Here is a 24,898-nt window from a genome sequence, read left to right on the forward strand (position 1 = left end):
GACATTACCAAATGAGCCCTTTGTTTCTTATATAAAAATGATATTATAGTTTTTATTATTAATTTTAAATGTTATTTAATAAATTTATTAAAAGAAATTTAATTTAATAATTTAGAATTAACTGAGAGTAGAGTGGAAGGGTTTAGTGTAAGGGTAGAAATAATAAAAAAATAAAATGTATAAGAGACAAACCACAAATCATCATCATCAGTAGAAGTAGAAGACTAAGGAGAGGAGCAGATGGGGATTTTTGGCATGTGCGAAAGACCGTTTTAGCCTTTCCATTCTTCTATTTTCTATCCATGAAAGAGCCCTATTTTCCCCCAATTTTGCCCTAATCTCTTCGCAGATTTGATCCTTCCGGACCTGCATCGAACATTCTTCTCGTCACGACAAGCTTTTTCTTCTTTGTTCTCTTTCTTCCTTTCTCTCTGCACTTCTTGCCAATTGCTTTCCACTGTATGTTTGGTTGGTAATTTCAACAGCTCATCATTTTTTTTTTATTTGTTTGTATTTAGGTTAATTTTCGTGGATTTTTGATCTCTTGGAATTAGGGTTTCTTTCCTTCTCGTTAAATTTTATCATTCCTCTAGAAAGAGGGAATTTTTATGCCCCTTAATTATTTAGGGTTCCTTTTTCTTTTCTTTTTTCCATGTTTATTTTTAAGGTAAAAGGTAAGTGGTTTTTTCTTCTTAATAATTTGTTTGGGTGTTGAGAAAACATGGAAAGCAAAAATAAATTAAAAATTTGGGATTTAGACTATTGATTGGTTGGATCTGGGAAAACAAAAGAGTGTTTTAGTACAACCGTGTGGGTGTATTGAAGGAAGTTCTTTTGATTTGTCCTCTATTTGGTTTGCGATAAAATTTGAGAAATGAGGAGGAAATATTGAATTTTATGTTTTTGTTTCCTTTTTGTTATTTCTTCTTTGAATGAAGAACTCTGCAAACTAGGTCAACTGGTTGTGATAGGCTTATAAGCGTGGAGGTTTGTTGAAAATCTGAGATTTAGAAAATTTGCTTGTTTATTTTTTATTTTAATTTCATAGCTGCCAAACAAAGCATTTTAGGAAAACGGAACTCACTTGATACATATGAGCCAAAATTATATCATGCATTCGGTTTCCTGGCAACAAAACTGAGGGTGATTTCATTTGTTAAATAGAAGTTGAATGATTTTATTAAAAGGAAGTTCTTTTATTGCAGAATGGTTTGAGAAAGTTGTGGAAGGCGGGGTCTTATTGAATAATGGGCAGTAGTGAGATGGATAAGGCAGGGAAGGAGAAGGAGTCAAAGACACCGCCTACTACTACGCAGGTTTGCTTGTGTATTTTTTTGTTATTGAATACGTTGCATTCGTGATTGTGTTCAATCTATTGCCATATGGAAAATATTTTAAATTGGTTTATTATTTCTTGGTTCTTTCAGGAGCAGTCTTCAACCACGAGCGCTGGAACAGTTAATCCTGATTGGTCTGGATTTCAGGTTCCTTTAGTCAAAACTTAAAAGCTTATACTTAGGGTTTTCCATTGTTGCTTTCTTATTGTCTTTTAATTGTTCATGTGGCTTGACTTCTTAATTTTTGTATTTTTATTACAGGCATATTCTCCCATACCTCCACATGGGTTCTTGGCATCAAGTCCCCAAGCTCACCCTTACATGTGGGGAGTTCAGGTATTCGTTCTTATACGTTTTTCTCATCGGAAATTGAAAATGTTTATTTGAATTTCTTGGAGGAGAAAGTAATGGGATTGTATTGGACTGCTCAAACCGATTAAACTACTTGACATTCTGATTTTGATATTTCATCTGAGGTGCAAATGAGCCAGTCTAGGTAGAGTGTTGTGTTGTTTAATTGTTCTCAAGATGAACTTCTGATTTGTGAGAGTAACTGAGCTTGCTAACTAACATAGTTCAATTAAGTTAGTTACATTCTCTCTCTCTTATCTTTTTATTTTTTTATTTTTATAAATTTAGCAACAAGTTATGAAAGTGAATTTGGGGTAACAAGAAGGATCAGCTGACCGAAAAGTGTACAATTCAATAAAGATAGAAACAAAAAACTGAGGGCATAAAATCTCATCGAAAAGAGTTTAACTGGGGGGCACCCTTCAATTTGCCAATCTATAGGTTTCTTTCGTTTTCCCCCTTTATATCCCTGTTGTTTCTCAAGTTTCCCTTGTTAAGAAATCTAGTTTAAAACTTAAGCTTGAACCTGCTGGTATAGATGGGGAAGAAGAGGAACAGCAGGGTTTTCTTGGGATTGAAAATTTGGAAAGCAAGCGTAAAGAAATGATCTGAGATCCTTCTACAATTGGTTGGAGGAGGAGGCTTGCTTAGGTGGGAGACACTCATCTTAGATTTCATTGATACCCTGGGGCATTGACAGGTTTGGGTGATGTTTGCTCAAAGACCAGTTTGGCTGTTTTTTTCCCCTTTTCTTACAAGCCATTGTGGACGTAGCCTACCTATACACTGGAATCTATCATCTACAGTGTTCTTTTATGAAGTCATCCATATGTATCAAAGAAATGAAGTTCAACTGATTAATAGCATTGAGCTGAGTTGAGTTATACATAAGCCTTTGGATATGTTCAGCAGTTGTAAAATTTCAGCAATCCCTGCTGAAAGACATCTTTAATTTTTATATGGAATTGTCAAATTTCATTGAGTTGCGTGAAGCATTGAAGTTAACAATTGTGCTGGATGCCTGTGGAGAAAGGATATTTAGATGTTGGTAGATCAGATAAGTACGTCCTAGGGACTTTTTGTTTCATTAAGATTGTGTGAAGAATCTTTGGAAGGAAAGGCTCATAGGCAGTTGTGAATATAAATTTTTTTTATTAGTTCTCATTTGTTCTGTTCAGAAAACAGTTTCAAATTTTCTGTCATGTTCTTTTAATGGGTCAGATAACACTTGAACTGTCTTTTAGCATGCTGCATTTGGCATCTTTGAAAATTCTTAACATTTAAGAATAGTTTGACATCGTATTGTTCTAGAGCTGAGAGTAATTCATTAGAAATTCTGTAATACTTAAGAGTTGAGATTTTCATTTGGAAGCAATCAATCATGTAATACTAAAATTATACAGCATTAACTGAATCATTTGACAGACATATTAGGTGAAAATACAGAAAAAGCTGTTGATTACTAAGCTGAACGCATGTTACCTGCCTTACATCAATTATTTCTCTTAGAAAGTTGAAAAGCTTCTACCAGTTAAAATATAACCACTATAATCCATTTGATTTGTTCATGTAGCTTGTGGCTTAAGGATTCCCTCTTTGCTAAACTGTACATGTGGCCTCATGGGTATCTTTTAGTTAATGATCAAATGGATTCACGTTCTTTGTTACATTTTATGGGTGTACTCCAAGTCCTAAAGTAGGGTTGTAGCTATTGTAGCTTGAATCTTTTGTGTCTCATTTGTGTACTTCCAGTGTACTGTGTTTGGCACTTTTGATTGGCACTTTTCTTACATTTATATATTCTTATTTGCCTGTCAAAAAAAAATAAAAATCGGCTTGTGGCTTGTGAAACATAAACTGTGAGATGACAGCTTAAGTGAACTTCAGATGTTGGAAATGAAATGAACATGCTATTTGTGTTTGATAATTAATTTATCATAAGCAAACAGAAATATAATTATGTCCAGAAGTAGGAATGGAGACTTAGCACGTGTAGCTTGGAACGTTGACAATCTTAATTAAATAAGGCACCATAAACTCTCCTAAGCAGGCCAAAGAGGGAGGTTCGTGGGGAAAAAACAGAGGGAGGCATAGAGGGCTGTTTGTATGGAAGGAGAGAAATGGTAGGTCATTTTGAAAATCTAGAATAATCATGCCCTCAAAATGTTGTCCATGTACTCCACTGTTTTGTGCTAAAAGGTCCATGGATGTGAATTCCATGTTTATTCTAAATCTGGTTAATTGGTTGGAATTTACATAATGGGAGGGAAACTTTTTTTAATCTTCCTCATTTTTTTTTCCCCATTTGGTGTCCTTGTATATGTCTTGCACATTTTGGCATGCCTTTTTCTGATTGACGCTATTAATATAATTTTTGTTTGCCTATTAAAAAAAAAAAGAAATGGTACCATATGGTTTTTAGATATTTTCATATTTACTTTTCATTGGTTTTTGTAATGGCTTGTACTTTTAGAAAGGGGGTTTGAGGAAAGGAGAGTGATGAAGACATGGATTTTTCTGCTGATGTATAACTAAAATGTCTTGGCAAAGGTGTAGAAAATTTTATTTAAATTTTTGTCCCTCCTGTGATATAATCTTCTGGATGGCGGTTGGTACAGTGCTTCAATTTGTCTTTTTCAGCACCTATTTTTTTCTTCTTTAACCTAATGTTTTGTTTGATAGTTTGTACAGTTTTTAAAAATTTTGTTTGCTTGCAGCATCTAATGCCTCCATATGGTACCCCACCGCATCCATATGTTGCAATGTATCCCCCTGGTGGCTTATATGCTCATCCATCTATTCCTCCGGTATTTTCTTTTGGAGCATACTTTAGTTTCAGTTATAATATTGTCATCGTGTCCTTGCTTTCTGCATTCCGCTATCTAAAATGCTCCATGTTTTATTTTTTAACAGGGATCTTATCCTTTCAGTCCTTTTGCTATGCCTTCTCCAAATGGCATTGCTGAGACCTCTGTGAGTTAATTAAGCTACTGTATCATTTGATCTGCTGCTGAGTAGACATTCTTTTTCATATGGATCTGTAGAATAACTTGTAAATTTTCATTTAGGGAACTACTCCGGGAAGCATGGAAGCTGATGGTAAATCATCTGAGGGTAAGGAAAAATTGCCCATCAAAAGATCAAAAGGAAGTTTGGGCAGTTTGAATATGCTTACAGGCAAGAATAATGAACTTGGTAAAACATCAGGAGCATCTGCTAATGGAGTGTATTCTAAAAGGTGCGCTGGCTAATATATAGGAGATGAATATCATAGTTGTATGGTTTTGTAGTTAGTCCTTGCCTAGTGCCTGGTTTAGGTGAGTGGGTTTGTTGCCTCTTGCTTTCATGGCCCAAGTGGCCTGTTTTGTAACACTCATTTTTTCCTAAACTGGCTTCTGTTTGTAGAGTGGTTCTTCCCTTCTTCATTTTCAGTTAGCATTTTTTTAGCAACTGCAAGGCCCTGTTGTTGCCACCAAATAATGCTGACTACTGCTGCTGATATTGGAATGAACTTGACATGCAGTGCTGAGAGTGCTAGTGAAGGTTCAAGCGAAGGGAGTGATGCAAATTCTCAGAGTGTAAGTATCATGGAGCTGAGTTTGTCTAGTTCTAGATTGATAATTTTTATGGGATTGTTCTGAATGTGGTGGGTACACATGCTTTTTTACATAGCCATTTTAAAGATGGAATTTCAGTTTCATGAAACTTTGGGGTCCATCTTATTATCTCAGTGCATGAGTTTTTCCCGCACTATTATACATGAAAGCATTCCTTTGTTGATGTGAACCATATATGTAAGCCTTTTTTTGCTTATGTGACACTTAAAATACATGCCCACACTTCCTGCACTGTTCTACAAGAAAGTTTTCCTTTGTTTATCTGAACTGCATACGCAAGCTTTCCATTGTTGATGTGACACTTAAAACATGCATACACACAACACAGCATGCACATACTCATATACTTATGCACCATTCAGCTGCTTGTTACTTTGTTTATGTGAACTATATATGTAAGCTTTCCTTTGTTCATGTGACACGAACACACACAAACACGCACAAACACACACAAACATGCGCAAACACACACAAACACATGCTCATGTAGCAATCAGCTCCTTGTTACTCAATTGTTGTTGCTACAATATTGCTAGCAATTTTATGTTGCTAATACCTTGAAGGGCTTGTTCTTGTATCTTCTGGCTCTTTGGTCTAAATGGTTCCTGAATAAGAAAAATTATATTTTGGAAATAACTTCTATTATGTGTTTGACAAGGATTAGTAGAGCGTTCATTGCTTCTTCATTTCTGCTATAGTTTCTTTTCTCATTTGAACATTTCCAGGAATTAGGGGTTTTGGTGGCCGATGATCACTTATAAAGCAGACAGAATGCTTGTATTTGAGTGATTTTGTTTGGGTTGTTTTCTTTTTTTTTTTTGCCTTTTTGAGTCGGGTATGAAAGGCTTGAGGGAGAAGAACCTCCCAGGCTTGTTACTGCTATGACCCTTTGGATCACCTTGATAAAGAGGATCTTTCGTTGTAAATGTTGTGATTGTTAATGTGCTTAGTAAAGTCTAATTAGCTGATACTGTTTTCCTAGGTTTCTAGTTTGTTACCTGATGCACATGTCTTCTATAAGACATCACACATATTGCTTTAGATTTATGTTATCTGTTAGTAACCTTAAATTTTAAGGAATATGTAACCTGTGAAACATGACTGGAGCACCTAATCTAATATTTAATGAAGTGTGTAATTAATATGCCTTAAAACATAGCCCATGTGTTTAATGCCTAACTAAAGATTCAATAATGTGGCTGAGTATGTGTTTAACTTTTACCATTGCATAACCATAGTTCTTAGTGTAGCTTAGTTTTTGGATGGGTAAGTTTAAAAGTAAAATTTTTGCACCATGCACCATCTATGAGATTATGTCAAACTTAGGGTAATATAGCTATGAAAATTTTGAACTTTCCCACTGTAGAAGTCAAAACGTCTCATAAACTATGCAACGGATTATTAATGAGGGTGATATTCAGATTTGTGACAGTTGGAACCCAAGAAATTAGTATTTAAAATTGTTCAGAAATGGAAGGCAGTCTTAAGGGAGAAGTTAATACTATTGATTGAGATTGGCCTCAACAGTGGCTGGGTTGAATATGGTTTCTGCAAACTTTAGATTCTGGAGGTCTCTTGTGTTATAGTTGTTGTGGCATCTTCAAACAACACAGCACGTGAAAGGCTTTGGTGTGGCAGGCCAGCAATGAACCTTATAAAAAATAAGACCAGCCATGACTATCCTATTCCCTTTATGATCCAAATTTCAAAATGTACCCCACCATCACCTTTTTTATTTTTCCAATTGTAAGCAAGAAAAAGTACATTAAACGACTTGAGAAAAAATGGTGTGTAGTGTGGGGCAAGTGAGGTTTTGGTTATGCAAAGAAGCATCCAGAGAAGCAAAAAACAGAAAATCACAATGCCTAAGCAAGAGGTTACAGACAAGGTCTTATGTTAATGACTACCTTTGAATGAAATCAAAGAGGAAAAGCTTTGATTCCCTGAGGAACCCCTAGACCATAGGAGCAGAGGCTTCATGCAAAGTTTCTTTAAAGTTAACTTGGTAGTGCCAGTGTGCTACTCCTTAAATATATGCTGATTCTGCTCCTTTGGAATATGCCATACCTGAATAATAATGTGGCGCAGTTTTCTTAGTCTTCCTCTTCCTCTTGCCGACAAAGCTGCTCTCCAGCTGACCTAGGGATACCAAGACTAAATTCCTCTGCATCTTACCGAACAAAGCAGCACAAGTGGCCTTCTTGAATTGTGATTAATGTTTGCTTTGGTTCACTTTTAGTTTTTTTTTTAATCTTTCTTAGCTGTGGAGTTTATGTGGTTCTTGTCTTGATCATAACTGTATATTGTGGAAGGATTTCTGGAAAAAAAAAAAAAGGTCTGCTGAATTTTTTATGCCAGTTGTGTCACATAACATGAACAATGTTGTACTTATTGGACTAACTACTTAGTATTCACTTCTATTGCTTGTTTCTTACTTGCTAGGTTTGCAAAATGTGTTGATTTCCTTGATTTTGTGCAGGACTCACAACTGAAGTCTGGATGTAGGCAAGATTCTTTGGAAGGTCTGTAGTAAAAATGCCATTTCCAAATTCAGTTACTATTTTGGTTATTATATTTGATGTTAACCATAAACCGTTGTTATGTCTTAATTACAGCTGAAACATCTCAGAATGGCAGCACTTGCCATGCTCCTCAAAATGGAGGACCAAATACACCTCATGCAATGGTGAACCAAACAATGGCCATCATGCCAATATCAGCACCTGGTGCTCCAGGAGGTGTTCCTGGTCCTACTACAAACTTAAACATTGGAATGGATTACTGGGGTGCTCCAACTTCATCTACTATTCCTGCAATGCGTGGGAAGGTTCCTTCTGCTCCAGTCACAGGAGGAATTGTTACTGCTGGGTCACGAGACAGTGTTCAATCACAGCTTTGGTTACAGGTTCTCTCTCTCTCTCTCTCTGTCTGTCTGTCTCTCTTTCTCTCTCTCTCTCTCTATATATATATATATTCCATTAATTCTTTCAAATTTGCCTTAATGGTTTGATTTTTGACTGGATTTGGATGCAACTCAGTTTTGGCTGGTTTACATTTTTAACTAGATATTTACTAATATATGGTAATTAAAATCATTGTTTATCAAATAATCCGATGATGAACTTTATAACAGATCTAGTTTGACTTCAGTCCAACTGTTATAATCGAATACAAAAACAGAAAATTAAATAGGGAACCAGTTCATGCAATTAAATTAAAAAGACGTGTATAAAATAAGTTTTCATGCAATGGATGTACTGTAATGCTGGTTGTAGCATATTTCTGAATTTGATTAAGGGGAAGACATCTATATAGATATCTATAACCACCCTACTCTTTTTACTGTCTTCTGTATTCAGATCATGGGTTGGGGCAGTTTACTTTAAAACCCTGCCCTCCACTGCACAAAATGATAACAGAACTCATAAACCAACCAGAATTATGATAAGTTTTCATGCACTGGACGTATTGTAATTCTGGTTGTAGCATATTTCTGAATTTGATTAAGGGGAAGACATCTATATAGATATCTATAACCGCCCTACTCTTTTTACTGTGTGCTGTATTCAGATCATGGGTTGGGTCAGTTTACTTTAAAACCCGCCCTCCACTGCACAAAAAGATAACAGAACTCATAAACAAACCAGAATTAGTATGTATGAATTTATGGGTTGCCAATGACACTTTGCTTGGGGAATTCCTAAGTTACTGCATTGTGAAAGGTTGGAAGTTCAAGCCACCTATGGTATGTTAGGGTAGAGGAGTAGTATTGTAGTATCATGTAATTTATCGGTATTCTCATATGTGCCAAAAGAAAAACGATTATATATGTTAATAGCCAAGTGTCAATAATCAGTCCCTAAGGGTGCCAAATTTTGTGTTTTCATGGTCAATATTGGCTTCTGTTTACATCAACTACGGTTTAATTGAACAACTACTTCTAAAAGGTGCATACACCATTTGTTTTGTTGTTAAATATTTTGTTCTGTGGCCTAATATTTATAATTTTTCATATTTTTTTCTTTTTTGTGTTGCCCAGGATTGGATCATATTTTTCCAATTCCCAATGGAGTTTGCTTACATATGATGCTAAATACTTGTTAATATGTTAATATTTCTAGTGTCTAGGACTATTACTAAATAATGTAACATATCACTATCTCAGTTATTAGCTATAAAAATTAAAAAATCTGGAAGCAGCTCAGCAAGGAAATCTAAGAGCTCCTAGAGAAGAAATTGTTCATTGTGGCTAGAAATCTCCAAGAAAATTCTTTAGAGATGAGGCTCCACACATGGCCAATTAGTTGGTAGTTTGGTTGGCTAATCTAGGGATCCAATTGAAAGGGCAAATGAAATGTCTTGAAAAAACAATAATTTTATGAATCCAATTGTCTAATTTTCATAGTTTTCTCATACCCTAAGATGTCTGGGATAGAACAGTGGGTCAATCCTCTTCCAGATGTAAATTATTAGGGTCTAAAGTATCTGTCTTGGTTGAGCCTCCTTGCAGGGCTAAGATCTTGGCTTCCAAGGCCAAACCAAATCTTATTGGCTTGGAGAAAGTTTTTGCTGCATTGATCTTTGAAGATACCATCAATTCTCATTTGCCTTAGGTTCCCAAGTGAGCAACCATAAAAATTAAGTGTAAGAAGAGTTAAAGGAAGGGCTGAGGGGTTTCCTTGCTGCCTTGACCCTAGCCTATGTTTTTTGCTTTTAATCATCTATCTCCAATCTTTAGCATAATCAAACTCATGGAATGCCTGAAAAGTCTTGGCAACTGCCTAGATAGAAGTGGGGTATTGAACCACATGGTTCAAAGAGTCAACAGATATTTGGCTTTCCTGAAAAATCCTAATTTCCTACATGTTTTTGATAAAATGGGGAAGATAGAGGGGGTTGGAGCTCTCGGGAAGTGAGAGAGGCACACGCTGTGGGGCTTTGGAAAGGAATAAGGATGGATTGGGAGTTGGTGGACGCTTGAATCTCTTTTAGAGTTGGCAATGGGAGGAGGGTGAGTTTTTGGAGGGATAGATGGTGTGGGGACTCCCCCTTGTGTATGTCTTTTCCTTCCCTCTTTGCCTTGTATGCTGAAAAGGAAGCTTGGGTGGCGGATGTGTGGGATCCCTCGGCCAAGGGGGGTTGGAGCCCCTATTTTTCAAGAGCTCTAAATGATTGGGATGTGGAGGAGGCGGAAAGATTTTTGGAGCATCTTCACGGGAAGAGAGTGATTGGAGATGTAGAGGATATGGTGGTTTGGACCGAAACAAAGAGCGGAAAATTTTCGGCAAAGTCTCTCTACTTTGCTTTAGAAGCGGACTGCCTTGTTTTGTTTCCTTCTAGCTGTATTTGGAATGGGTGGGTACAACCCAAAATCAGTTTCTTTGCGTGGGAGGCAACATGGGGTAAAGCTTTAACCCTAGACCTTGTTCAGAAAAGAGGATGGTCCTTGGCAAATAGATGCTTTATTTGTCTTGAGGAAGAGGAGATAATAGATCATTTGCTTCTTCATTGTTCAAAAACAAGGGCCTTATGGGAGCTACTCTTTACCTTGTTTGGGGTGTCTTGGGTGTTGCCCTCCTCGGTTAAAGAGACTCTCCTTAGATGACATGGTTCTTTTGTGAGCAAAAAGCGCAAGAAGGTGTGGAGAGCTGCTCCTCTGCATATATTTTGGACGGTGTGGAAGACGAGAAATAGACTGGCATTTAGGGATGGCAAGCTGTCAATCCAAAGATTGAAATATTCCTTTCTTTTCTCTCTTTGGTCTGAGGCTAAATTGTTTATAGTTGATTGTCCTATAACCATAGTTAATTTTATTGATTGGTTGGGATACTATTAAGGTTGTTGTTGGCCTAGGTGACTTTTAGGGCCTCTTTATTGTTCTTAGCTTTTTGGTGGGGTGTGTTTAGGTATGTATACCTTGCATAGTTCTGTTTACTTTGAGTCGCTTTTCTGGCGCCTCTTTTTAATGAATTATCTTTACCTATAAAAAAAAAAAATACTTCTGATAAGCTTACTAAAGGTTCCAATTTTTGGTTTCTTCCTTTATGATTATCTGGGGCTTCCTCATGAAGGCAATACATGTTCATTATTCTCCTCTTACTCATTCCCAACTGCCACCATTCCAACTTAAAATCATCATACAAAATTACAGGATCCAGGGACCAAGCACAAGCTATCCAGCCTTGGAATTAATATGATTTAAAGTTCAGAGAGGATATCAAGGTTCTAATGCTTGCAATCTTGCTGGGAGAAAGATGAAAGAGTATTCAGGGCTAGAAATGGGGGAACATGATGGGAGTTCCTCAAAGTAGGAAGAGTAACCTTAGAGGCAGCAAGGTTATTAGAAGCATATTGTCCCACAAACCTTCAGTATTGGTGCTGCCAACCTTTTTATTAGTGGGCAAGCCATAATCCCTGAAAATGGGGATCTGAAGAAGCAAGATGGGCAAAGGGGAGCTTAAATTCAAATGGGAAATGAACAATCAAAGGATTAGAAAGGTACAGTCAGAGGAAGAATTAAGAGAAGAGGAGAAGGTGGTGGGCTTGGAATGAAAGAAAGAGAGACCAACAAATCTTTAATTTGATCTGTGTCTGAAATGAAATTCCTACCAAGCCAAGGTATTGTTCATTGGCTGGGGCAATACCTTCGCTGATATTGAAGATGGAGCTAGTGGAGAGCTCCCAAAACCCTTGCCAGTCCCCAAAAGCTGCCTTTACAATTTGACAAACTTTCCTGAAACTCTTAGCACAAACATCGGTCCACAGGGATAGGCATCAAACCATGCTTCCATCATGTGTGACCTGAAAGAGGATCGGGGGCATTCATGCCATCCTCTCTCTAGTGACAGAAGAACAGCCAAACCATGAGACTACAGGGCTTAGGATATCCTCTGTATGCTGGCAGAGACTGAGTTGAGACTTCCCAGACACTACCAGGCCTATGGAGGAGCTGGAATGGGGATCCATTGTGACCATAGGAAGCCAAGGCTCCTTAACTGGCATGGGAATGCCCAACTCTCTGAGAATTTTTCATGATTGACAGCAACTGAGGCTGCCATCCTTAAAGCTAGATATGGGACTGAGGAGGCTTGATAAAAGCCAAAGCATGTGAGCCCTTTTCCTTATAATTAACAAAGCGCAAAGCTTCAAATCCATTTGACCTAGGCCCAGAGTGCAAGGGATTTCAATTTGAAATGGGTGCCCCCCAGCTTTGTTGCACCTTAAGTCTGTGTCCTTGTTGATGCTTCCATTCCTCCTCACTTTGTTTAGCCCGATCAATCCATGTGTAGGAGAGTTAGATTCTTCAATCTGGATTTGGCCTAGCAAACTCCTCTTCCCTAAAACCAGCCACAGCAAGCAGGATCATGAAAATTATACCCCCGATACCCCCCCCCCCCCCTTTACCTGTTCTACTGTTTTGGCAACATTTTCCCTGTATGAACTTCCAGTTTAACTTTGCTCTGGAAAAATCAGGTAACTTTGATGATTGGCCGTCAATTTGAACAGTTCTAAATGTATGAACTTCCCCAATTTGGTCCTAAAGGCTTCCATAGATTCCTCTGTCTGCAGATGAAGCAGTAAGACTCGTGCCTCAATTCACCTACATCTAAATGAATTATTCAAAATCATGCTGGCTTTCATATAGCTTTGCTGGGCACTATCTAACCATCATTATCCAATACAACACTACCAATCTAGGGAAATATTAATACATCATAACATCCAAAATCTCCACCTTTTGGCAGTAGCTCTACCAAGGGTTCCTATCTGCAAGAGATAGGGGCTTCTTGTAGACCACTGCCCTTGGCCACAAGTTATCTTTATTTCGTCGACCTCTAAGCCTAGATTTCTCCAAATAGCATCCGCAACATCATGCGGAGGAGGAATCCAACCCTCTTGAAGGATCTTGCCATTGTAAAACTGCTACAACCTATTTTGTGACTCTTGACCCTTTAAGAACCCATGGAGGTTCACCATGCCACTGCAGTTAGAAACCTATAAATCAGCAAAGAAGGGGCTTAAATTCATTAAAAGCTCCTTGATTTTAGTGAATCTCGCATTTCTAAGCTCAATTAAATGTGATCTGCAGTGTTCCCTAATTTATTTTTATTTTTATTTTTATTTTCAGCAAAACCCACCTCTTTTTCCAAAGAACAAAGCAAGTGATGCTGCTTGGCATCCCACAACACTTACTCCTTGAATCCCAGCATAGAAGGTATACCATAGTTCATCCCTGTGATAGAGAACCAGATTCCTCCACCGATGTTTTCTTCATGCAGCACAAGCATCTTCTTCACTGTGACGCAATTTTTTTTTTTTTACTTTCTCCTTCAGCTATTTTCATGAAAATTAAAAACACAATATTATCTTCATACCTGGACTTAAACTTAAAGATTTGGCATGGAATTGAACATGCAGACTCTTGCAGAGTTTCAAAAATCGAAGAAATTTGAATATACCAACAATTTATTGATGCCTTGTATTCCTATCACAGTCAAGAGCCTCTGGTCTTCTAACAAAATTTGGAAATGACATTTTAAAAAACATTTCACTTGATATGTTGACATTGATGGATGAATGGATAGTTGCAATGTAATTCGTCTTGTCAACTATTGCTAAGATCTGCTGTATTCTCAACTATTAATTGATGGTTTAACTAAGAAACTGTACCTCCTAGTGTTGTCAACTATAATGAAAACCTGCCATGCTCAATTCATGCATTGAGATGCAAAAGGATTAGGCCTTAATGCTTAACCTTGCTTATCATTCCAGTCCTTGTATTCTGTCTTTGACTTGCTTATTCTGAGGAATGTTGAATCTAAAGCTTTGCTTCATAATGTTAAATTAAAATTTCCACCTACTGGAGTGTTGTCAACATGACTAACACTGGCCACACTCTCATTTCATGAATTACCAATGCAAAATGATTAGGGTTTGATGTTGAATCTTGCAAAAAGATTAGGCCATGCTCAATTCATGCATGGAGATGCAAAAAGATTAGGCCTTAATGCTTAACTTTGCTTATTATTCCAGTCCTTGTATTCTATCTTTGACTTGCTTATTCTGAGGAATGTTGAATCTAAAGCTTTGCTTCATAATGCTAAATTAAAATTTCCACCTACTGGAGTCTTGTCAACTTGACTAACACTGGCCACGCTCTCATTTCATGAATTACCAATTCAAAATGATTAGGGTTTGATGTTGAATCTTGCTAATCTTGTGTCATATCCCTGCTAATCATTTGAGCATAATCTTTATGTTTTATTAGAAGTTTTGCATGTATGATTTTTTTTTTTAATTGACAGATAAATTTATGAAAAGCGCCTAACAAGAAGGGGCATGACTGAAATACATGGGCGGCATACAAAGGGCACCAAATGGCCAGAAGAGGGAAAAGAACAAAAAACCTCGCTCCCTTTTAAAGTCTAACAAACAGAAAGATGCCACATTAATAAACTTTCTAGACGGAAGGGGAAAAAAGGGCACAAAGGAATGAGTTTTTGGGTGCATGATCTGAAACTTTTGGTATTTTCAAACGAACTGTGATTTCTCTTCTGCTGTATGGTCCATAATAAGTGCAATGGAATAGTTCTCCATGCCAGCCTTCGCTTATCCCTCACAAAACTCTCATGTCAACTCAATAAAGTCTCATTACTGCAGAAGGCAGAACCCGTTCTATTCCCAACAAAGAAAAATAAAAGATGCATTAATCCGCTAATTTTTCTTCACTCTTACAAAGATAGCACTGATTCACCAGGGTTCAGCCTCTGCTTTTTCTAACTCTTCTTTATTAACTGATCCAAAGTCAAGATCCTCTGCCTCACCACTTCCCAAGCAAAGAACCATGCTCTCATAGGGGCCCACAAGGTTCAGACTTATCTTCACAAGAAAAATCCCTCTTCCTTCCTGCTCAAGATAAGAATACAAAACTTCGATTGTAGATATCTGGGAACATCATTAGGTAGAAATTAGTTTTCTTAAGATGGGAGAACTTTTGGAGCAACAGACAATTTTCCAAATTTTGTGCAATATGTGATATTTTTGGATATGCCAGGAAAATGCTTTTGAATAAGGCTGAGGTGGATGCATTTAGTTTTCCCTATTGTTGTTATATTGATTGACACCTTCGGGCCTTTTTTTTTTTCTTTTAATGTTCATGCTTATTCCCTTATTATTATTGTTGCTATTTTATTTGACACTTTGACCTTACTTTGATTCAGGATGAAAGAGAGATTAAAAGACAGAGAAGAAAGCAGTCGAACCGGGAGTCTGCTCGCCGATCCAGGTTGCGTAAGCAGGTAACTTTAGATTTTGTTAATCCTGTTGATGGCCTTGCTTGGAATTTATTGAGTGTTTATATGTTTTTGCGAGTCAGGCGGAATGTGATGAGCTGGCCCAGCGTGCTGAAGCTTTAAAAGAAGAGAATGCCTCTCTTAGATCAGAAGTCAGTCGCATCAAGAGCGAGTATGAGCAGCTTCTGTCTGAGAATGCCTCTCTTAAGGTGATATTCAAATCTTGGTTTGACCAAGCATTGGTCTTTCTTCTTCTTTTCTTCCCAAGGATGGGTGGATCAATAGCAGGAGAGAGTGCTATCATAGTGAATGTTAGGATTATAGCTATATTCAAAGGTCACAGCCAGTTCATACCTTGATTTAGATTTGAAAATTTGCCCAAGGGGTGGTGATATCTGAATGATCAAGTTCTCATGAACAGTCTGAAAATTTGGAGTGGTCCACAAATAGTGTATAGCAATGAATGGTCGTGATTAAAAGATTGGGTTGATGCTTTTACTTTTTCCTTCACAAAAATGGAAAATGCAACATAACCTTGGCAGCTGGTGGTTTTCACTACCAGCTGCAGTCATAATTCTGTCTTCTTTTGCATCTGAGGACGTGTGATTTTTATTGAATTCGAGTTACCCCAGAGAAAAAGGCTACTTCTAGTTCTATTAATAGCAAAATGACTTCATTTTTAACAAAGTAAAATGATGTGGAATTGGCCCTTCTTTCCCAGTTGTTTTCCTAGATGATGTTTCAATTTCTGATGGAAAGCATAAATTTCGAACTTTGGTTTTTGCAGGAGAGACTTGGAGAAATTCCGGGGCAGGACGATCATAGAACTGGTGGGAGGAATGAGCAACACTTGGGTAATGACACTAAACAAACTGGACAAACTGGGCAAGCAGAGCATGGGCAGGGTGGTCACTAAGATTGAGGAACCGCCCTGCAGATTGCTCTTCCAGGAGCATAACCTAACATCCAATTAGCAACAGGAAGCCCCTATTTTACATAGCATGTAGTTTAAAATTGGTGGAAGCTGACCTTTTTTAGTTGGAGGATCTGTCTTAAGCATATCATCCAACCCCCCCCATCCCATATTTTCGTTGTGGCCAAATCTTCGACAGTGAGAAGACCCAGGATGGTATGTAGAGTGTGAAATCAATCCCCCTTTTGTACGTGTTACAAAAGGGCCTGTTATCTAGTTATCCGTATTTTGTTTCCTTAATGCAACTTGTCTGTATTAAAATATGGTTGATGAAGGTGTAAACTCCGAGATTAATAAACTATACTGGCTGGAATTCCCTCCTATGCAAATATGTGGCAGACTATTTTTGTGTTTTGCCATGTCCTATGTTAGCAAGAAGATAAGACACGAACGATGAATCAAACGATTTGGGTTGTATTAGTGTTGATGAATCCACCTGATTAAGATCTCATCTCTCCTCTCCTCTCCTCTCCTCTCCCACTGGCTGTTTGTTTTTGTGTGTGTGTGTGTAAATGGATGGACGCTTTTTGGCTTGTGGTGGTACAAAAGTATGTGCAAATGGCCAATGGTTTCAATTATTTGTCCCTTTTAGACAGTTGGCACCCTGGATTCTTTCAAAAAATTGGCTTCCAAATAAGCCCAAATTGGAATTTGAAAAAAGTGGCTTTCAAATACCAATTTCTCTATCAACTTGTTAATTGTTTAGTGTGTCCATTGGACCGGGTTGCAAATCCACCCGTCTAATCTATGCCTTTTCATATATGGAAAGCCTATAAATTGGAAACTTTTATTTTTTTTCCCTATTTTTTAAAATAATAAATAATTGTAACTTTTAAGATAAATATCAAAGATTTGGAAAATATTAAAGATTTCTTGCATTTTATATAAAAGGTTATAAATTATTTTAAATATCAAATATATTATTTTGTAAAGATATTTCATCAATAAAATATATAAAATAGAATATAATATAATAAAAAAAATTTAGGATTAGAGTTGAGAGATAATAAATTTATTTATTTATTTATTTTACCTGCAGGTGATGTGCCACGTCAACCAGAATCTAAAATAAAATCTACCACAGTTCCTCAACCACCACACTCTCCCAGATCTCTCTCATCTGGGACTCGAGAAAATCCACGGAAGAACATGCAGGTTTCCGGCGTCGACGTGTCCCTTGGTTTTCCCTCCAACGGCGGCCTCCGCTCTCCGGAGTTTAGGCATTTCCATACTTTCTCCGCTGGAACCTTCAAAGTCAGCTTCTTTCTCCAGCTCTCTTTTTTCTCTTTTCTTTGTCTTCTCCTTTTTGCTTCTGTTTGTTTCCCACGAAAATTTAATTTCTTTCTTTCTTTCTTTCTTTCTTTTTGGCCTTTACTTTATGCTTCCTTGTAAAAATATGATAATTGGAGGCCTCAAAGGGAAAAGGCCTTTTCCGTTAGAACAGATGAAGGGTTTTTGGTTGGCTTTGTTTATCTTTATAGGCTGTTTGGTTGCCGATAAAAATAAAACACCGGAAATTTCATTTTCATTTCCCCTTTTTGTCCAATTTCTATGGTGATATCAGCAGGGAGGGTGATGTAGGAAGAGAATTTTAGATGTTTTGGTTATTTGCAATTCCACTCAATTCTGGCTTTGGAAGTCAGAGATAGGGTTGTGGTTTACCTTTCTTAATAGAGGACTAAATCATTGAATTTGTTGTGGCTTAAGTTTTATTCTTCAATCTTTTAGGTGGTCGCAAAGTGCCTCCTCCTTCAATCTTCATTAAGTCTTGAGTACATACACTAGATGAGGTGGTGGACATCTTGTGCACACAAAAAATTTACAGGTTTCTGAAGTTGAAATATATATTGAATCAGTGAAACACTGAAAATTCAAGAAATTATATGGTAATATTTTCTTTTTGTTTAAGCAAATAGTATGTTTTAGGTAATCTACGGAATGTCTTTTTTTAATGAAATATTCTTCTTATCTCTGACAAGTTGGGAGTCTTGGTCTATGTTTGGTTCCGGAAAACTTGAGAGAAAATGCAAGGTAAATAAAATAGAGAGGAAAGATAGAAGGAAAGAAAAAGTGAAAGGAAAATAAAAAATAGATTTAAAGTTAATAAATTATTTTTATACTTCGTTTAACTAAGTTTTCCTCTTCATTAAATAATTTTAAAATATATAAAAGTTTAATTAATTTAATTATATTTGATTTTCTTTCAAATTTTCTTTTGGTTTTTTTTTTCTCTTTCCTTAGTACTTTCTAGGAATCAAACATAGCCTTAAGAAATGAGAATGACTCAAGAAATAGAGATGAGATCCACAGTTTAAAAGACAATTGAGTTTGTTTTAGTAGATAAGGAAAATTGAGGGACATGGGACGTGAAGCAAGTGGCCATTGATGTTTTGATTTTGAAAACTCACTGCATGGAATAGATATCTTCGAAATTTTTTATACAAGACATTTACGAGGAGACCAGAGAAGAAAGAAAAAGACCTGTTTGCTTACAATTTATAGTTGATGATGATTTGCTACCCTATTCTATGGATGAAATTGTTGATTTATGGACTTTTTAACTGGATATTGTGTTGTTAGGTTGATTGACATATGGAAAACAACTCAAGAGGAAATTGTAATTGAAAATTCCAGCATAAGACTGTATTGACTTTAGATTGGAATAAAATGTTGCAATAGAGAACCCATTTTGCAGAGTTCCACATTGCTTTGCCCCATTTTGATCACAATGCTTTAGTAATCATAATTTTCATTTCAGGGTTGGATACAGTATTGTTAAGATTTGATAATCTCCTGCTCATCATTTCAATTCTACTCATTGACATATATTCATTTCTGCATTTCTTGCAGAATCTTCTTTTCAGAAGCTGCCCTTCATTTTGCATTCCGAAGCTAGGAGTTGGACTGGATAAATGTCGAGTAAGAGGATTAACAGTGAGAGCATCAGTGAATTCAGACGATGAGTTGGTTCCAGTTGCTCCTCTTCAACTTGAATCTCCAGTTGGCCAGCTTTTGGCCCAAATAGTGCAAACCCATCCACATCTACTCCCTGCAGCTATTGATCAGCAGCTTGAGAATCTTCAGACAGATAGAGATGCACAGAGAGAGGAAACCCCACCTTCATCTCGAGATCTTCTCCTCTATAAGTAAGTATGTTGATCACTTTACCTACCCTTCTGGACTCCTAGCAGTTGAATGTAACCCATAAATATACCTGTTTTAGATTTTGACATCACAATTTGAATTTTAAGAAAGCATGCTTTTGAGTATGGACTTTTGGGTTTGATTCTAAAATATATACTAACCTAGTATGTTTGGATCGAGTTGATAGTGCTGATTACTCTAGATTAGAGATGCAAAAGTGGAGAAAGTTTGATGTTCTAATTAGAAGTCATTAAGGATCAGAAAGGATAAAATCGGGCTGTAGAGACAGTTTAATATTTTGGATTCTTGTTCCTTGGTAGGATTATAATGAGTTTTGAATTTTCATTTTGGATACTTATTTTGTGAAGTTCAAGAATTTAGATTGAAAGTGCTTGTGGGAGGATATAAAATAAAATAGAACAGGAAAGTGGATAAATGGGATAGGATGGATAGAAATACACACTGTTTCTTGTAGTGTGAAGATTAGATGATGGTCATTCTCAGAGATACATAGGATGGGTAATAGAAATGTTTCATGTTCTTGTACCTTGGAAAAACATGAAGCAGAACCTCCTTTTTTCAATCTTATTGTGAGATTGTCCTTTATGTAAGGGAAACAGGAATATGTGTATGAACTATCTCATGTTTGAGATTAGAGTGGATTAGTCCAAAATAAGCTCTTCTATATATGCTTATAAACAATCTCATGTTTGAGACTTGGTGCATTTAGTTCAAAATAATCACTCTATTGGATCATGTGTTGATAAAACGAGTGGAGATGGGAATGAATGGGAAAAATCCTCCTTTTACTTGTAACGCATTTTATATCATCCCTTCTTTTGTGCTTAAAGATGCAGGAGAAACAGCAACTTCACTGTCTCTTTAAAATAAATTAGATGACTTTGTCTCTGATTTAAAATAAATTAGATATCTTGGATTAGAGATTTGGTTGGAAACTCGCCTTTAACCTTTTCTTTTGCTTTATTATTATTATTTATATTATTTATTGTTATTTCATGAAACATATTAGCATGGTAAAGTTATTTTTTACCGATACTCGTACTAATGCAACATTATATGTTTGATGGATATCTTATAGGGAGAATGGCTGTTCATTTGTCACCCTTTTAACCATATAAAAATCCATAGAAAAAAAAAGTGATTTTTCTTATGAAAAAGCATTTCAAATTTAAGGATGCATATGTTAAATTGTCATTTGCCCTTACCTTTCAGAAAGGAAATTTCCCAAGAAAGAAACATATGAAAAACATTTTTCTATAAAAATACTGAGGTAAAATTCTCTCTCTCTCTCTCTCTGTCTTTCTCTCTTTTTCTTGTTGTCTTTGTCTCCCTCTCCCCCCCTCTCTCCCTCCTCTCTCTCCCTCTCTCTCCCCCACTCTTTCTTCTCACTCTCCTCTCTCTCTCTCTCTCTCTCTCTCTCTGTCTTTCTCTCTTTTTCTTGTTGTCTTCGTCTCCCTCTCCCCCCCTCTCTCCCTCCTCTCTCTCCCTCACTCTCCCCCTCCCTGTTCTCTCCCCCACTCTTTCTTCTCTCTCTCCCTCCCAAGCCTCTCTCTCTCTCTATGTCTTCCTCCCTCCCTACCCTCTCTCTGTCTTCCTCCCTTCCTACCCTCTCTCTCTCTATGTATTCCACCCTCCCTCCCTCCCTCCCTCCTTCCCTCTCCCCCTCCCCCTCCCCTCCCCCTCTCTCCCTCTCTCCCTCCTTCCCTCTCCCCTCTCTCCCTCCTTCCCTCTCCCTCTCTCCCTCTCCCTCTCCTCCTCTCTCCCTCTTTCCCTTGCCCTCTCCCCCCCGGCGATGATGATCCAGAACATCCTTTATAGCTGTGAACTTCTGGACTGACCTGGAGGAGAAACAAAAGTTTTAAGAGGCCTCAGAGGAGAAAATGTCCCAAGAAATGAGAAATTGGGCTTACCCTTTTTTGTCTCATTCATATGCCAACAGGTGATCTAACAGGCCATGACAGACTGTATAGTCCTTAACAAACAGTGACTGCCATTATGATCCACGACATCCTTTCCATCCATGACCTTTATAATGCCATAGGATCAGCTGATATGGTGTTGAAGACCTAGTTTGCTTGTGTCCTTAATGGCTGTTTTTTAACTCCTTTTCATGGGCTCCTGCCACAGTTGGACGCTTCTTCAGTTGAGTTGCTGCCAAAACATAAGATTGGAAGAACATTTACTATTTTAGATGCAACAATGTTAGAATAGCACTAGCACTAGCACAAGCACAAGCACTTGTTGGTGCTATGAAAGGAATCAAATCAGGACAGTCAGCAGAGATTAGCATCCATTGGATGCCTCCGCTCATGTTACACGCTAGGCTTACCAGAGTAAGAGGTTCAGGGGATTTTAACTGTTGTCTGCATAGTTCTCTACTTCTAAGGATTATGCAAATGTTGAGTTTAATTTCATCAACCTATCTTATTTCTGAGTCTCTGCTACATTTCAGGAGAATAGCTGTGGTCAGAGAGAAGGAAAGGCAGAAGGTGTTGGAGGAGATAATATACTGCTTGATTGTGCAGAAATTTGTAGAGAAAAACATTTCAATGATTCCGAAGATATCAGCTACCTCAGATCCTGCTGGGCGGGTGGACTTTTGGCCAAACCAGGAGCAGAAACTAGAGTCTATTCACTCTCCTGAAGCATTTGAGATGATACAGAGCCACTTGTCTCTTGTTCTTGGTGAGCGGCTTGTGGGGCCCCTCGACACGATTGTTCAGATCAGTAAAATCAAACTTGGAAAGCTGTATGCTGCTTCTATAATGTATGGGTATTTCCTCAAGAGAGTGGATGAGCGCTACCAACTTGAAAGAACTATGAAAACCCTTCCAGAGGGTTTCAATGAAAACCGCTTAAGTTTTGAAGATCCAGGACCAGCAAATCGCCTTTGGGATCCAGATTCATTGATTAGAATTCCAGCTGATGATGATGATGATGGAGGCATGTTGGATTCTGTTGAAGGTGGGTCATACAGATTGAGATCCTATGTGATGTACTTGGATGCAGAGACGCTTCAGAGATATGCAACTATAAGATCCAAGGAAGCGATTTCCTTGATTGAAAAGCAGACACAGGCCCTGTTTGGAAGACCTGACGTCAGAGTTTCTGAGGACGGCTCCCTTGATACTTCCAATGATGAAGTGGTTTCAATTACGTTTTCTGGATTAACAATGCTAGTCTTGGAGGCAGTGGCATTTGGATCATTTTTATGGGATTCAGAAACATACGTTGAATCCAAATACCACTTCCTTAAGAGCTGAAGGAGGTTCTATTTTGAATCTTTCATTCATCTTCTTTTTTAGCCGTGTAAATTGTAGTAATGTTGAGCATGGCGTGACGGGAATCACAAAATATAGTTGTGTCATATCACAGTATTTCAAAGCTAAGAACACCACAAACAATAAGGATGAGAAAATGGAATGTAAATGCTACACATTTTCGTGTTGTTTTGAGTTTTGACTTTGATAGATCTGGAAGAGAAGCATGAGGCCTTCCTGCACTTCTTAATCTCTGGTGGATCTTTCCAATATTGGTCATGTCCTCCTAAAGTATGCCAAGTATCAGAGACACTGTCGCTCAATCCAATCAGGATTATGTGATCAAAACGAATCAAAACAAAGTAAGTTCTATTTGCTGCAGGTTCTTCAACCCATAATGAGGAAATACGGATGTAGTTGGTTTTGACATGCTGTCTTTATTAAATACGGCCACGAAAACTCTCAACTAGGAAAACTCTGACAGAAAATTCCAAGTAAGTAGGACAAGTCTGGACTCAAAAGCAACTACCCAGAAATTTATAGATTGAAAATGACATGCTCATATGTAGTACAAGGAAGATGCTGTCATGCATTGCTATTTGCTGATAAGCAATTTCACTTTATATTATTACTGCAAATTTTGACATATTGCTTTGGTTTTATAACTGAGTTTCGTGGGCTGGGCTTAGGATTTCATCCATTACACATTGAATATCATGAAGAGGTATTTAATATTTAGCAAAGAGTATTGGGATGACATATCTCCATATATTCTAGAATAGAATAATGTAAAATAAATAATGTTATATATATATATATGATTCTTTTTTAATATTTATATATTTAATTATCATATAAATCATATAAAAAATACATGTTAAGAAAGTTATAGTGATGGTTTTTATTATATATTGAATCACTAATTCACTATTTTTTTTTAATTTAACCATTATACCAAAAAAATAACTTTTCTCTATCACATATCTCATTTTCAACCAATGATAGACTTCTATGTATATAATTGATATTTTCAATCAATAATAGACTTCTATGTATATAATTGGCATTTTAAAGTTTTTCTTTTTAAAGATAATCAGTTCAAAGATCAAGATTTCTTTGACTCATTTAAGGACCAACATTGCATGTAGATGGGATACTAGTTGCCTAGAATTTGATTTAAAATTCATGGAATTATAGTTACAAATTTAGTCATAAACTTTGACATTTCTATATTAAAAGTTTCAAAGGTCTATTGAATTATTACTTATTGAAAGGCTCATTGTTACAGGTTACAGCCATTGGGATGGCATTGTTGTGGCGTGGTGGGGTGCAACAGACGTTAGGGTAAAAGGGAAGGGGGACGAGTTTGAGATATTTATAGTGAGGGCAAAATGACGTCATTTCGATGCAAAATGCATTAAAACGACATTGTTTTGAAAGGGAGAGAGAAAAAAAAAGCCTATTAAGCCATTTAGTTCATCCAAAATTGGTTGAGTTAGCCAGTTCATTGGTTAAATCGTCGATTCCGATGGATCGAGGCCAATTGAAAGGTTGGTTTGCTCAAAGGTGTGAACTAGATTGGAATGGTGATTGACTGGTGGTCAAACCAATTAGACTGGCTAGCTCGGTCTAATTTTAAAACCATGATAATAAATTGAATGTAAATATTTACATTATGTAAAATATTAGAATTATAGGAAGTTCATAAAGTCTTAGTGATCCGATTGATAAATTCTTATTTATGTATGTTTGATAATAAATTATAATAATCAAACAAAATACTAATAGACGTAATCAGATATGATGACAGATAAATGTTCTTAAGAATAATATTATGAGAAATGAAGAGTAATAATTTATTAAATTAATCTTATTTTTTCCTATCACATGTTTCACCCTCTTT

General features: G+C 37.0%; 2 protein-coding genes across 4 annotated transcripts; both read left to right on the forward strand.

Annotated features, from left to right (window-relative positions):
- The first annotated feature begins 231 nt into the window (after positions 1-231).
- On the forward strand, positions 232-17,021 carry LOC117931719 (bZIP transcription factor 16-like). Of its 3 annotated transcripts, none has more exons than XM_034852771.1 (13): positions 232-468; positions 1,206-1,316; positions 1,428-1,484; positions 1,599-1,673; positions 4,406-4,495; positions 4,602-4,661; positions 4,757-4,926; positions 5,212-5,266; positions 7,785-7,827; positions 7,921-8,210; positions 15,526-15,603; positions 15,681-15,806; positions 16,385-17,021. In XM_034852771.1, the coding sequence occupies exons 2-13, from the start codon at positions 1,248-1,250 to the stop codon at positions 16,511-16,513; spliced, it is 1,242 nt and encodes a 413-aa protein (XP_034708662.1). In that variant the 5' UTR covers positions 232-468; positions 1,206-1,247; the 3' UTR covers positions 16,514-17,021. The 3 variants fall into 3 exon arrangements, with proteins under 3 accessions (XP_034708662.1, XP_034708649.1, XP_034708657.1); XM_034852758.1 differs by having other exon boundaries at positions 233-472; XM_034852766.1 differs by having other exon boundaries at positions 233-459.
- A 602-nt stretch (positions 17,022-17,623) lies between these two features.
- On the forward strand, positions 17,624-23,237 carry LOC117907238 (UV-B-induced protein At3g17800, chloroplastic). Its single transcript, XM_034820711.1, has 3 exons — positions 17,624-17,824; positions 19,421-19,716; positions 22,188-23,237. The coding sequence occupies exons 1-3, from the start codon at positions 17,720-17,722 to the stop codon at positions 22,996-22,998; spliced, it is 1,212 nt and encodes a 403-aa protein (XP_034676602.1). The 5' UTR covers positions 17,624-17,719; the 3' UTR covers positions 22,999-23,237.
- Positions 23,238-24,898: the final 1,661 nt, after the last annotated feature.

This window comes from Vitis riparia, chromosome 2 (genome assembly GCF_004353265.1).
Source record: "Vitis riparia cultivar Riparia Gloire de Montpellier isolate 1030 chromosome 2, EGFV_Vit.rip_1.0, whole genome shotgun sequence".
NCBI lineage: Eukaryota > Viridiplantae > Streptophyta > Magnoliopsida > Vitales > Vitaceae > Vitis > Vitis riparia.

What these genes read in the sequence shown, in the direction of transcription:
- LOC117931719 (XM_034852771.1), top strand. Translation starts at nt 1,248, where the DNA reads ATGGGCAGTAGTGAGATGGATAAGGCAGGGAAGGAGAAGGAGTCAAAG. An exon ending in CACCGCCTACTACTACGCAG is followed by an intron (nt 1,317 to 1,427) that starts GTTTGCTTGTGT and finishes TGGTTCTTTCAG; the next exon opens with GAGCAGTCTTCAACCACGAG. An exon ending in GTGATGCAAATTCTCAGAGT is followed by an intron (nt 5,267 to 7,784) that starts GTAAGTATCATG and finishes GATTTTGTGCAG; the next exon opens with GACTCACAACTGAAGTCTGG.
- LOC117907238 (XM_034820711.1), top strand. Translation starts at nt 17,720, where the DNA reads ATGCAGGTTTCCGGCGTCGACGTGTCCCTTGGTTTTCCCTCCAACGGC. An exon ending in TCTCCGCTGGAACCTTCAAA is followed by an intron (nt 17,825 to 19,420) that starts GTCAGCTTCTTT and finishes CATTTCTTGCAG; the next exon opens with AATCTTCTTTTCAGAAGCTG. An exon ending in CGAGATCTTCTCCTCTATAA is followed by an intron (nt 19,717 to 22,187) that starts GTAAGTATGTTG and finishes GCTACATTTCAG; the next exon opens with GAGAATAGCTGTGGTCAGAG.